Raw genomic sequence first — 13222 nt, 5'->3', positions numbered from 1 at the left:
CACTTAAAACATTAAGCATAAAGTATGAATGCTGGGGTGACATCCCTATGTAGACACCTTTGCTTATTATTATTAACTGTGTGCATTGTTATTAAACGAGCTGTGATGCTGATTCTGCTTTACACTCAACCTTCAGTAGTTTGTTGTAACAAAATGCAGCCATAAAGATGTCTTTTCCAGTTAATTTGCAGTAAATATCAACATTAAATAACCATTATGTTCATCAAAACTTAAAATTGAGCAAAAACATTTTGACCGTAAAGTTTATTCTGAACATATAAAACACTGTTTGCGATGAATGAGACTTAAAAACTCTCCAACAATTGAAGGACTCGACATGGTTGTTGTTTGTTTTGTGTCCCTGTATCACAGATATTGCATTGCTGATTTGGGTTGGTGTTTTTTTGTCAGCATCTAGCCCTCTCCAGCAGTTTTCCAATGCATTTAAGTACCTGTAGGAGTACTTTTTCAGCCAATAAAAAGAACAAATGCAGTTGAATTTTAAATAATTTCACTCCCCGTGGTGTTGATATTTGGAGGCATCATGACAAGAAAAGCAGCCCATCACATTTTATTTTAAATCATTCTAATTACATTTTTTACCACCTTGAAAGAGGTTGAGTTGGGTTTTGAAGAGAAAGGGAAGAGATGGATAAAGGGGAAAAAGATAATGATAACATTTAAACACAAGGGGAGTCAAAAGAGGAAGGTAGAGGAGAAAAGGTCAGTGAATCATGGGAACTTCCCCAGAAATCTGAGCCAATAACCTAATAAAGGGATGGTTATGCGGTTTTTGGTAGTCCTGCATAGGGCTGTGCGATATGACCAAAATCTCATATCCTGATATCGTCCGATAACGATATAAATCACAAAAATTTAACATTTTCTGTAAATTCTGTGAATCTCCGGCGGCTCGATTTGCGTTAAGTGTTTCCAGCTGAGAGTCATGTACCTGGAGTTGAGTGTTTTAACCGATGCATGAAACTATATATTTTTAGACATAATTTGTAACTTAACGTTTGAATCTAAGGTTTATTTTTTAGCACCTGACGGCTCTTTTTTGCTTCTTATCCGTAAATATTTTGCATACTCTTTCACATGATGCGGTTTATTTTGAAAAGTCTCAACAGGATCTTGAGCTTTATTGTGAAAGGTTTACGTTGTTGTTGCTAAAGACAACGCATAAAAACAGGCGCTTGTCCGTCTATAGTGTGGTTATATTAAATATAAGAGAAAGAGAGAACTTTAAGAAATTAATATAGCCACTACAGTGACCATCAAAACGATGAAAAAATATTGCCGTAAACGTTTATTTTGCGACACCACGAAACAAAATGAAACCTAGACGTTTTTATATCGTCATCAGATATATCGTTATATCAACAGCCCTAGTCCTGCAGCGCTTTTAACTTTGCTCACATATGAAAATACTAGGGGTGCAACGATACACAAAATTCACGGTTCGGTTCGGTTCGATACTTTGGTGTCACGGTTCGATATTTTTTCGATACAAAAAAAAATGTTCATGCCTTTTTAATTTGTTATTTATTAAAATTATAAATATATATTTTAACACAAAAGTACAGTTTTTAAATTTAACCCTAACCCTTGTGCGTGTTGTTTTTTAGCTCGTCATATTGCAGCCACAGAAATTATTTTGTCCATGAAACCATAAAGCTGCACTTTCTTTTTGCCTTATAGTCTGATTTGTCATAACTTCTCCGTTTTGTGGTAAGCTTTTCTTTGGCTGTCACTTCTTCACCCTGACCTGTCTTATTTGGCTCAGCAGAACTAAAATATATATCTGTCTGTGAAGGTTCTCAGTCATCCAGGTCATCGTAGTGAAATATATATCCTGCCGCACTCACATAAGCTCAGCGATTCTCTGCGCGATCAACCTCTCACATGTTTAAGCTGCGGGAGATTTCACTTGTCATGTTTGCATAGTAAGCTAATAATTAATAAGACGATGTCAGAGGAATTGGTGCACAAATTATCATCACTCACAGATCAGTGCTGTCGCTCTCTATACACAGTTCGTGCGATTGCAAAGTGAAAGCAAAAAAACAAGCGCAAATTCAAACACGATTTCAATATGTCACATATTGACAGTGGCTCACCCAATGACATAATTACCCAGCTACATTTCTGAAAGAATGCAAAAGCATTGACATATATTTTTCCTTCCTACAATAGCCCGACAGGCAGGGCAGAGATAGCCCCGGGACGTCGGGCTAGCGATATTGCGAGCCCTGTATCTGATTGAGGAATCACTCATCTTTGGAAAAGAGAGTTTATTACAGAGAAATGTCTCTTTCCAAAATAAAAGCTATACTATCCGCTTCTTCTGGGCTATATTCTCAGCAGCATATTAAACATATCAGGTCTCCATAAGGAGAATCCTGTGCTAACAGCTGTCTAAATGACTCGGGTAAAGTTTGTAGCATGCATGCTTGTTGTTTTTGTCTTTGCACTAGGATGATGTCGGTGTAAATGTGCAGTCATATTCGTTGTGTTCCCACTAGTGCTTTCAGGTTAATCTCGTTGAAATAACCTTAACGCCACAACACGGCAAATCTCCGTTAACGAGCTACCCTATACAGAGGGGCTAGACGGCCAACACGTTAACGAGCTAACTGCGCTAACACACTAGCTCCCACCCATGTAATTGAGCATTGCGTGGCACATCCAACATACTGTTTTACTTTAGTCCATGACTCGCTTACCTTCAGGGTCATACGTCACATGAAAACCAAAATAATTCCAAACGCCAGATCTGAATGAGGGTGGGGAGGTCCACTTCTGTCTCGCTAGCTTGCCCTGCGCTCTTCCTTCTGACCATGCTGTCTGTGTTGAGTGCTCAGTGAATCTGCGTTCGACTACTCCGCCTAGGCTGCACTCTCGAGCCTAGGCGGAGTAGTCAAATGCAGATTCACTGAGCGCTCAACACAGACAGCATCGTCAGAAGGAAAGTTGATAAAATAAATTACAAATTTTGTATTGTTCTTTTTTTTTTCTCCCCTTTGGTTTTCTTTCTTTCTCTCCCCCTCTTTCTTTCATTCTTTCCCCCTGTCCTATCCCACAGTCATGTCTGTCCCGTTTGCAACTGAAAATAAAATAAATTCATAATTATAATAAAGGTCAATCAAATGGACCAATATGATGATCCACTTAAAATAAATCCTCTTGGCATCTTTCTTGGCCTCAAGACAACAATTCTGATGGCTATAGATCCAAACGGGACACAAAAAAAAAAAAAAAAATTGAAAAAAAAAGAATTGAAAAAAATTGTATTGTTCGATACATATGCGTACCGAACCGAAAGCACTGTATCGAACGGTTCAATATCGATACGAATATCGTTGCACCCCTAGAAAATACATACATGTTTGTTCATTTATCATTATGAAATGATAATTTTACTCTTTTTATCTTCATTATGTCACTGCATATAACGAGATGGCAAAAACGGCTGTTTATCAACACCAAATAATTGAATAATAAATATATATTCTTCGTCTTTGCAAGCTGTATATTCATTGATTCAGACAAAGTAATCAATAACAGGCACTATTAGTGTCATTCTTTGATGAAAATTTATTTAAAGATATGTTTGAAAACTTATTCCATTGACTCCAAAGTGTCACTGCACTAAAAAATTTTTTATTTTATTTTATTTACAAACAACAATCTACATGTAATCTCAATAATATAGAACTAACATGGATGTCCACATTCGCTTTGAGATCAGCTGCTACACGTAATACATGAATTTGTAGGGATTTCAGTGTTATAAAAATAATTGGCTAAAGCAAAATCCATGTTAAATTTAAGCTTTACATGAAACCACAACAGCCTCTTGTCTCCATGATCATCCAGTCTCACACAGTGACCATAACAACCGTCCTGTTTAGTGTGTGCGTGACATAAGTTAGTGAAACATGACTGCGTGTGTGATAAAGTCTGGTACTGAGGGAAAGACTTTTGAGTCATGCTATTGTATAATATGTCAACAAACCAGAGTCGGCTTTCCCACAATCAACTAGAACATTTGCACACACAGAAACCTCTGACTGGCTGATATAAAACAAGAAAAATGTCTGCTGGTATTGATGTTTGGTTGATTAATTGGTGTCCTTGTTAACCCTTTGGGTCGTTTGTATCCCAGGTGTGTTGATTTTGTGAGATAATGTAACCATGTGGCTCTGTTCACCCCTTCCAGGAGCCCAGCACCAAGCGCAGTAAGCCTGTATCCCGGGTAGCATCTCTGGCCAGCCTGCTGCCCCCCGTCAAGACAACGCCGCTGAAGAGGATTGGCCAGACACTGCAGGTAAACCAACAATCACATGTCTTCAGTTTTTTTAGTAGTAGGTTATTTAAGATGGGAAATGAGAGTGGCTCTTATCCTGCTTCCCATTTTAAGTATTAGGTTTGATGAAATTAGATCAGAGATCTCGTGCAGGGGCAGCTATGAATCCTACAGTTTAGAGTAGAAAATAGCAGTGAAGTGAGTGTGGAAGTGCCTTAAAACGACATTCTTTCTAATGGCAAAAAGACGACTGGTTACACAGAAATCTCTGAAGATATCGCCGCCTTATGAATGTGCAGCCAGATCCTGTCCGATTTCAAAACACAAAAATGGCAACACCCAAAACACTCAGCTTGACTTCAATAGCAGGTGACATTACAGTATACTGGCACCTATGCTGAGGGAGTGGAGGGAGGTCATAATTCAAAAAACAGTTTTATAGTCAAGTTATATTATTTAATAATATCATTTATGGGGAAAATTGATGATTGATGAGTTTTTACTTCCAGAATCAGGGATGGCAACAAAAGTTTTAGGCTACAGAATAGTACAATTTAACAAACAGAAATAAGTTCTAATATATATTTAAACCATCTTCTGTTTCTGCAGCGTACCATCAGTCTTCGTAATGAGGCAGAGAGAGCTGCTCCTCCTCCTCCTTCCTCCTCGACAAAGACACGTGTTATCTCAGCGACACTCTCAAACCCTTCGTCCTCCATGACTGCCCCGAGGGTTTCAACCGCAGCTGCTCCGGCCTCCAAGCGTCGGGACAGCAAGCTGTGGAGCGAGACATTTGACGTCCGACTGGGAGCGGCACAACCTCTGAGCCCCAAAGAGATAAAACGACAAGAGGTGAAAATCAGTGAATTTTTAGCAGTTTATTTCTTATTTCAAAGTGTTCAGGTACATTATTTCAATTCATTATTCTAATTTAAATACTAGAATATAGTCTCAAGAATGATCAGTAGAATAGAATAGCTCCTTTTTGTCACTGTACATGTACAACGAAATTTGAAACACTGCCAAACAACAATGATGAATTAACTTTTTGGCCTGAATCATAGACTGTATGTATAAAAAAAATGGAAGTAGCCAATGTTGCCACCCATTTGTTTTTGGACTCCACATTTAATCACCCCCTGACACAGAGAGCTGCTAATTAGTGATAAAAGTAGAAAAAGAAAAAAAGAGAACGTCCCCCATCAAAATGAAGCACAGCGTCGTGGACCAGCTGTACAGGCACCAACACCAGAAATGAGTCCAGTCCAGTTAAAGGGCCTCATACCTAACTTCACCATAGAGCCGTTATAAAGGGGGAAATATCCATAGATTCTAAAGCTGTTTATATACCACACTGTAAACATGTTTGTTTCTGCTGTAAAGTTGGGCATTTTAACATGGGAGTCAATGGGGCTGACTCACTTTGTAAGTCAGCCTCAAGTGGCCACTCCAGATACTGCATGTTCATTTTTCAGCCACTGAACCAAACTAACACTAACGTCAATCTGTAGCATTGAGTTCTCAAAGTAATTGTTCTTCCTTTGCAGGCTATATTTGAGCTGGCTCAGGGCGAGCAGGATTTGGTGGAGGATCTGAAGTTGGCCAAGAAGGTGAAGTAACTTGTTTATTTATATTTCAATGAAGAACTTGCCTTCAGTGTCAGTATAGTCACCTGTGTTTCTTTATGCGTGTGCTGTAGGCCTACCACGACCCAATGCTCAAGCTATCCATCATGACCGAGCAAGAACTGAACCAGATCTTTGGTACTCTGGAATCACTTATACCTCTGCATGAAGGTAGGAAAATATTTTAATTACCACCATTTACAGCATCTTTTCACAGGAATCTTTAGTCATTTGCATGATCTTTATGTAGACATACAGATGAATGACATATGTAACAACCTTAATGCTCTTTGTATAAAAACAATCTGTAATGGATGTTTGATAATTCATTGCTTTCTTAACTAAAATTAAACCGAGCCTCATTAGCATTCAGGTGGAGGAGTCATGGCAGTTAAAGTAAAACAATTAGTTCTTTTTTTTTTTTTCTTTTTGGTCGATATTTTTATACATTTTTATATACACTTACATATTATCATGTTAGGCTGTGTGCAGGCAGGCAGTAAAAAGGACCCAAAATGCAGGACTCTCAAAGATGGGACTGGAACTCAAAACGCAGCTTTATTGCTAGAAAAAACTCTTAATAAATTAAAGTCACCAAAACTCTGAACGGCGAAACTAAGGACTGACATGTATCAGGCGCTTGAGACAAAACAAACAGCTTACAGGGCTTAAATACACAGTGGAGTAATCAGGAAATGGAAAACAGGAGAAAGGCACAGCTGGGAGAAATTAAGGCTAACGAGACAGGGGGAAGTAAAAGTGAATACACTGACATAGGATGGGGACTATCAAAATAAAATAGGAAAAAAGAAATAATTTACAAAGACGCGGACTTGAGACAGACTGAAAGAATATAACCCTTAATACAAACCAAAACATAACTCAAAGAGCTGTGTCAAAATGACCCAGAACCATGACACATATTTGCACTTCTATTGTATAAAATATTAGAGTTTAGGTGTAAATTTCATTTTGTGGAGTTTTCCTTTCTCTGTATTACTTGATGCCCTTAAAGCATCCATTATTCTCACTCTGACGTCTCTTTTTATAAATTTTAACTTTTCTGTCTTACCTCAGATTTGCTGAGTCGCCTCCGAGATGCCAGAAAACCTGACGGGTCCACAGATCATGTAGGACATATTTTAACTGACTGGGTGAGCGTTTTTCTAATCAACAGACAGCAGAATCCAGATATTAGCTCTTCACCAAGTATTTATCAGAGTGTTTGTCTTTGTATCGCTCTAGCTGCCCTGCCTCTCTGCCTACACGCCGTACTGCAGTAACCAGGTCAAAGCCAAGGCTTTGTTGGACCAGAAGAAGCAAGATCGGCGAGTCCAGGACTTCTTGCAGCGTTGTCTCCAGTCACCTTTTAGCAGGAAGCTGGACCTATGGAACTTCCTGGACATCCCCCGCAGCCGGCTGGTGAAATACCCACTGCTGCTCAGAGAGATCCTCAAGCACACAGCCAACGACCACCCAGATCGACAGCACCTGGACGAAGCGGTGAGGAAAACTAAGATTGCAATACTTCATCAGTTTGGGTCACCAGATAAAGCCTTTAAAAAGACTAATACTCATGACTGTTACATAAACTTGCTTAGTGCAGACATGTCTCAAGACGCACCTTCATCCCAAAGACAGTCGAGGGACAGTAAGGCAATAGACAAAGATGCAGACAGAGAAAATCCTGGCTGCCTCTTCAGTGTGGGCAGAAGATTGAGAGCTGTAGAAGTCCATGACTGTCCAACCATCCATCAACTCAGCTGACCACAAATGTCAGATGAGATAACAGTGTGTTTGTGTGTCTGTCCCACAGATGCTGATGGTTCAAAGCGTGGTAGCGGACATCAACAGGCAGACAGGAGAGTCGGAGTGTCAATATTACAAGGATCGTCTGGTGTACACAGAGGACGGACAAAGGGACGAACTCATCGACCGCTCAAAGACCCTCAGTTGCCATGGAGAGCTGAAGAACAACAGAGGACTCGTCAGTACAATTCTACAACTTTATCGTCCTCCCTTCCCCATTTATCCATTCTTTAATATATCCAAAGGTCAAAATGGACCTCAAAGTTTTAGATATTTAAATCGTTGTATGTAAAAGTAATCCTTATGAATGGGAAGCTCAGGCTTCAGGCTGCTCTGCTGTTTAATTGCACCTGATGAGGTGTTGATGAAGAAATGCCTGAAGCCTATTGTAGTCCCACTGCAAGGTATACAGCAGGGGGTTCAGAGGGGCGTAACATAGTTTCACATGGGTTTTTTAGTCTTGGGTATTTATGATGTCATAGAGAGGATTGTTGCCATGGCTAAAATATTTACAACAACACTGATTAAATCCAATCAATAAAACATGTTTATTTTCAACTCACTCTTGAAATCAGTGATATGCATTATATGAATTTTCATGACATACGTGAGCTTTTTAAAGGTGATTCCTTAATTTGGTTGATTTTAATGCTACACAGAAATGCTTCTAATACTTTCATAACATTACCATTTTATGACCAAAATCACTCATAAATATCATCCATATATTTTATTGGTATCTCTAGAGGAAGAAATTAAAACCTGTACTCTGTCTGATTCTCTCTTTCTAGAAGCTCCACGTGTTCCTTTTCCAGGACGTCCTGGTCATCACCAGATCCATGTCGTCAAATGACCAGCCAGTCGGCTATCAGCTCTGCCGCCAGCCAATCCCCATTCGTCAGCTGGACCTGGAAGACCTATCAGATGGCGAGATAAGAGTGGGCGGATCCATCAGAGGGGCCTTCAGCAACAATGAACGAAGTCAGTACTGGACACAGCTATTTAAATCAGTGTCAGGTGTGCTGCATGCTGAGGATGTCTTTGTGACCAAAGTTAAGGTTACAAAAGTGTTTTTGTAGTTCTGCGTGGTAGAAACTAAATGTGTCATATTCTGCACTCACCACATGAACTAGTATGCTGATTGTAAGCTAGTATTTAATGTTGGACCTCAATGATCTTGTCCTGAACGCAGTGGACGTCCGTGTAGCCAAAAGATTGAATGTCTAGTGTCTGTGACTGAAACCAGAGGAACCTGTTGTAGCACTAAATTTACATGAGTGATTCCAGGATTTTTTTAAACTGCCCATTCTGGGAAGGTAGCTACACTTTATGGGTGTCCCTGAATGTGCCACATGAAAACAATCGTGAAGTTACAATTTTGATAAGAGGTGTGTCATTTGTCAAATGACTCCAGAGACAGAAAAATGCATTAAATTATATTAAAACATGCTGGTAGAGCTGTCCATGTGATAATCAGTGGGTGTATGAAATCAGAGGGATTAAAGTTTGTATTATGTTGGATTTTATGACCTGCGTTATCATTTCGCCTGCCTTTAAAGGGCTGTTTTAAGGGTTAAATCCATTTTTTAGGTTTAAAGTTATTGTTAGGGTTCTGAACTTAGTAGTGACAATAAAAATGATAGATGTATTGATGTACCATCAAACCATAATGTTCAGGTTGTGATCTAGTGAAATGGTATATCAAGGAAAACTAAGAGACTTTGTGCTGTGCTATAAAACTTGTGCACAGCTCACTTTTGCTTTAGTAAATATACACCTTTATTGGTCATTTGTTTGTTTTTGTTTTTATTTCTGATAATAATTTGGCAACAATGTTTACATATCAGTTTATTCTGTTTATTATAGGATTTTTATCAAATTCCAGCTTATGTTCACCACCTCTGTCTCCTGTTTCTTCTTCCTCATTTTCTCCTCCACACAGCAAAGAACTTCTTCCGGGTTTCATACCGTACTGGAGGCCAACTGCAGAGCCACTGCTTTCAGGCTAGTGACGCCTTCAACAAACAACAGTGGATCAACTGCATTAGACAAGCCAAAGAAGCTGCAGCACTGACTGGAGACCAGCTGCCACAGACGGGACATTGTCCAGAGACGGGGGTCAATGAACAACCAGGGCCACCTGTTGAAACAGTGGGGCTGTGGGGTGTGAAAGGACAGGGCTTGGAGGGAGAGGCAGGTCTGCATGGACAGCAAGAGCTTGGACTGAGGGATGGAGATGGGCTGGGTTTAACTCAAGAGACAATGACGGGGAAGGAGATGGAGGCAGATTTGGGTTTGCATGGTAAGTCAGAGATGGACGGAGCACTACAGCTTGTGATCAGTGAAGCAAAGACAGGTGTGGAGATGGAGGGAAATCAGGGTGTTGGTGTGGAGATGGGAGCTGAACCAGGAGCCACTGTAGACTTTAAGGTGGATGAAGCGGGACAGACTCTCACCAGATGTGAAGATGCAGTTTCCATTTCCCTCCTCTCCTCTTCAATTCCCAAACAAGTGGAGGATGAAGTGATGGAGGAGGAGTGGAGCAGTGCTGCAGAAGAAAGAGAGGATGGTATGGACACTGGCGAGATGGACTCACTGCAGTGCCACAGGTGCTGATAGGACAGCATGAATCAGGACTGGAACTAAACTCAACCAACTTTGGTATTTAGTAATGATGTAACTAACAAAAAGCCAAATGAAACGTATATGAACAAACTTCTTGGGAGAAGTCACGAGACCAACCGGTGCTCACTGCTCACAGACATACTGCTCAGAATTAAGCTGAAGGTGGTAAATGCTGTGATATGTATGTAAGATGTTAAGTCCAGGAGATATGGTGAAGTAACAAAAATGTGCTCCAGGTGAAATAAAGACTCAGAAAAGGCCAAATTCAAACAACATTAGATCAAAAACATTAAATAAAGAAGACAACTGACCACTGTATCTGATGAGAACAGAGATAAGATGACAGCAAACATTACACATTTAGAAATAAGTATATCTCAAGGAGATGAGTCAGGAGGATACACACTTATTCTCCACATCGGAGTAAACAGTCACTCCCTAGCAATGTAAAAACATTGTTAGGCAGGCAGTGAGACACTCCTCTCCCTTAGGTTAAATACTCCCAGGACAGTCTCACTGCTGCACCCACTCTGGTTGACCAACGGATGCAAAAATAAAAGTCCCTATAAAAACCTTGGTGAATTTAGAGTTTTGACTGTTTAAGGAGAATTGAAAAAGTGAAATAGAGGAAATGATGTTAGCAGTTGCTAAATGGTGTGTGCAAAGGTTGGTCATAAGACTGAGGATTGGAAGTAATCGTCTCCCGTGCTGCTATCTGCTGTGTTCTAACTGCAGTTAGCCATGGATGTTGTTAAGAGGACTGGATACCACACCCTGTGGAAGTTGCTCACCAGGCACACACTGCTGAAAGACTGCTCAAAGGCCCTCCCTCACAGGTTTCCTTTCCAGCTCCCCCCTGGCTCCATCATAGCTAACATTAACTCACATTTTGTACTGGACCCGCCTTTGAAGAAATAAATCCTGTTCCAACCACCCCTTACCAGCAGCAGAGCTCAACAGTCTTTATAGTGGTGACCAGGCTGAGAACACTACTTTCACCGAATGATAACAAAACGTATGTCTCCATTTACTGTAGAAATCATCAGTTATTTGGTTACTCTTATGTTTGGGGTTATGAACACAGAAGTATGGGGGTTGCTCCTGGACAGGCTTCTCCTGGACAGGCTTCTCCTGGATAGGCTACTGCTCACCTCACTGGTCCTGTGAGGTGAGCAGTAGTGGAAAACAGAAAACTGGGAAATGTGAAAACACATTTTTGCTCATTGGTATATTTTACATACCAATTCTGTTGTATAGATTGGTGGAGACACAGACTGTATGTAAAACGTGGATTCTTCTGGTTGGAAAAATAAGTCTGCAGAAAGCCATAATTTCAGTCTCCAAAACTAAAGAAGAGATGTGTTGGATGGTTTGTACCAAACAGGAAATTACAGTATTCTTAGATAATTCCTTTAAAAGCAAAGCAACAAATCCCCTACTTTGAGCCCAAAAGCCCCCCCCCGTTCAGTTGTTATGGAGGGAAAGAAACTATTCAATGAAGCCAAAACATTAATTGTACCAGGCTGTAAATATGTGGTTGTTGGGCATCTTTGCATGGGGAGACTATGGGGATTGATTTCCTTTTGGAGCTAGCCCCAAGCGGCCATGAGAGGAACTGCAGTTATTGGCATTTGTACATTGGCTTCATTTTTCAGCTCTGGCGGACGTCACTTGGTTTTCATCTCCTGTTTTAGTTTTCTTGTCAGATGTGGGATCGCTTCCTCCTCTGCTGCTATGTTTCAAAAACTTTTTAAAGCATGTCTGAAAACACTGGAGAGAACTCAGCTGTACATTCCCTTTTAATAGCAGACTTTATTTATCTTCTGTGTTCTGTAGATTTACAGTTTTTATCATGTATCCCAACAATATTTTGTTAAACTGAAGTAGCCTGCAGCAGCTGAAGCTGCTGCTAAGTGAAATGCTCTGTGTTCAACTCTGCATTAAAGAAGGAGCCTGTTGTACATGTACTGTATGTATATAAATAATGTATATGAAGTATTTGTGTAATATGAATGAAGGGGGAAAAAAAACAAGCGCTACTGTTTGTTATATTCGTGCTTACATATTACACACAGAATGATTCCTGTCATCAATGTTAGCAAGGCTGAAGATGCTAATAATGACATTTACACTTAATTAAGGCTGCCATTTTTTTTAAATGAATTACACTACTGTGTAAAAGCTTTGAACCACCCCTTCATTTTTCTATATATCTTGCTAGGGAAATGGGAAATAGGTGCAGCACTTTATTCAAACATGTAGAAGAGTACATGGAAATAGTGTTTATAGGGCAAAAAAAAAAAAAAAACCCTGGAAAGTCAGTATTTGGTATGAACACCTTTTCTTAGGCAAGTTTTCTAATAATTTCTTTATGCAGTCTTTGGGAATAGTTTTCCATTCCTATTGAATGAAATTCAAAGCTCTTCTTTGGATGTTGGCTGCTTTTTGCTCCATTCTCATATTTTTGTAGATTAAACCAAAAGAAATGGGACCAAATGGTGTATTTCTGCTTACTTGTTATATGTAGACAACACTGCTACATCCATTGAGTTAGATGCATTTTTAGTGCTTGAATGTTTCATAGGTCAATGCGAAGTGGTTAAATAAACAGAGAAAAACATTCTTCTGAAAATGTTCAGGTACAAGGACTGGACTGAAAATTAGTGAAATAGCAGCAATTTTCCAAAAAGACTAATTTTTCACTTATTGGGAGCACAATGTAAAGAAATGAGAGGTGGCTCAAAACTTTTGCAAAGTCCTTATAAGAGGAGATTTGGACATCTCTGCTCAGAGAACACTAACTATTGTGCAAAAACGAACAAGGTGATTATAAGTTGAAGTATTATTGTCTGGA

General features: G+C 39.7%; 1 protein-coding gene across 3 annotated transcripts in view; it reads left to right on the top strand.

The window, feature by feature from the left end:
* Positions 1–13222, top strand: part of arhgef3 (Rho guanine nucleotide exchange factor (GEF) 3) — a 38237-nt gene extending 25015 nt beyond the window's left edge. For all 3 annotated transcript variants that reach the window (XM_080892687.1, XM_080892686.1, XM_080892688.1), the window contains exons 4-12: positions 4223–4330; positions 4919–5161; positions 5857–5919; positions 6009–6105; positions 7012–7088; positions 7180–7437; positions 7751–7921; positions 8535–8724; positions 9686–13222. In XM_080892687.1, coding sequence (XP_080748813.1) covers positions 4223–4330; positions 4919–5161; positions 5857–5919; positions 6009–6105; positions 7012–7088; positions 7180–7437; positions 7751–7921; positions 8535–8724; positions 9686–10359 — 1881 coding nt within the window. In that variant the 3' untranslated portion in view covers positions 10360–13222. The remainder of the gene's footprint in view (positions 1–4222; positions 4331–4918; positions 5162–5856; positions 5920–6008; positions 6106–7011; positions 7089–7179; positions 7438–7750; positions 7922–8534; positions 8725–9685) is intronic.

This window comes from Rhamphochromis sp. 'chilingali', assembly GCF_963969265.1.
Source record: "Rhamphochromis sp. 'chilingali' genome assembly, chromosome: 9".
NCBI lineage: Eukaryota > Metazoa > Chordata > Actinopteri > Cichliformes > Cichlidae > Rhamphochromis > Rhamphochromis sp. 'chilingali'.
The sequence above is the reverse complement of the archived record's forward strand: the minus strand, read 5'-3'. Positions and strand labels throughout refer to the sequence as shown.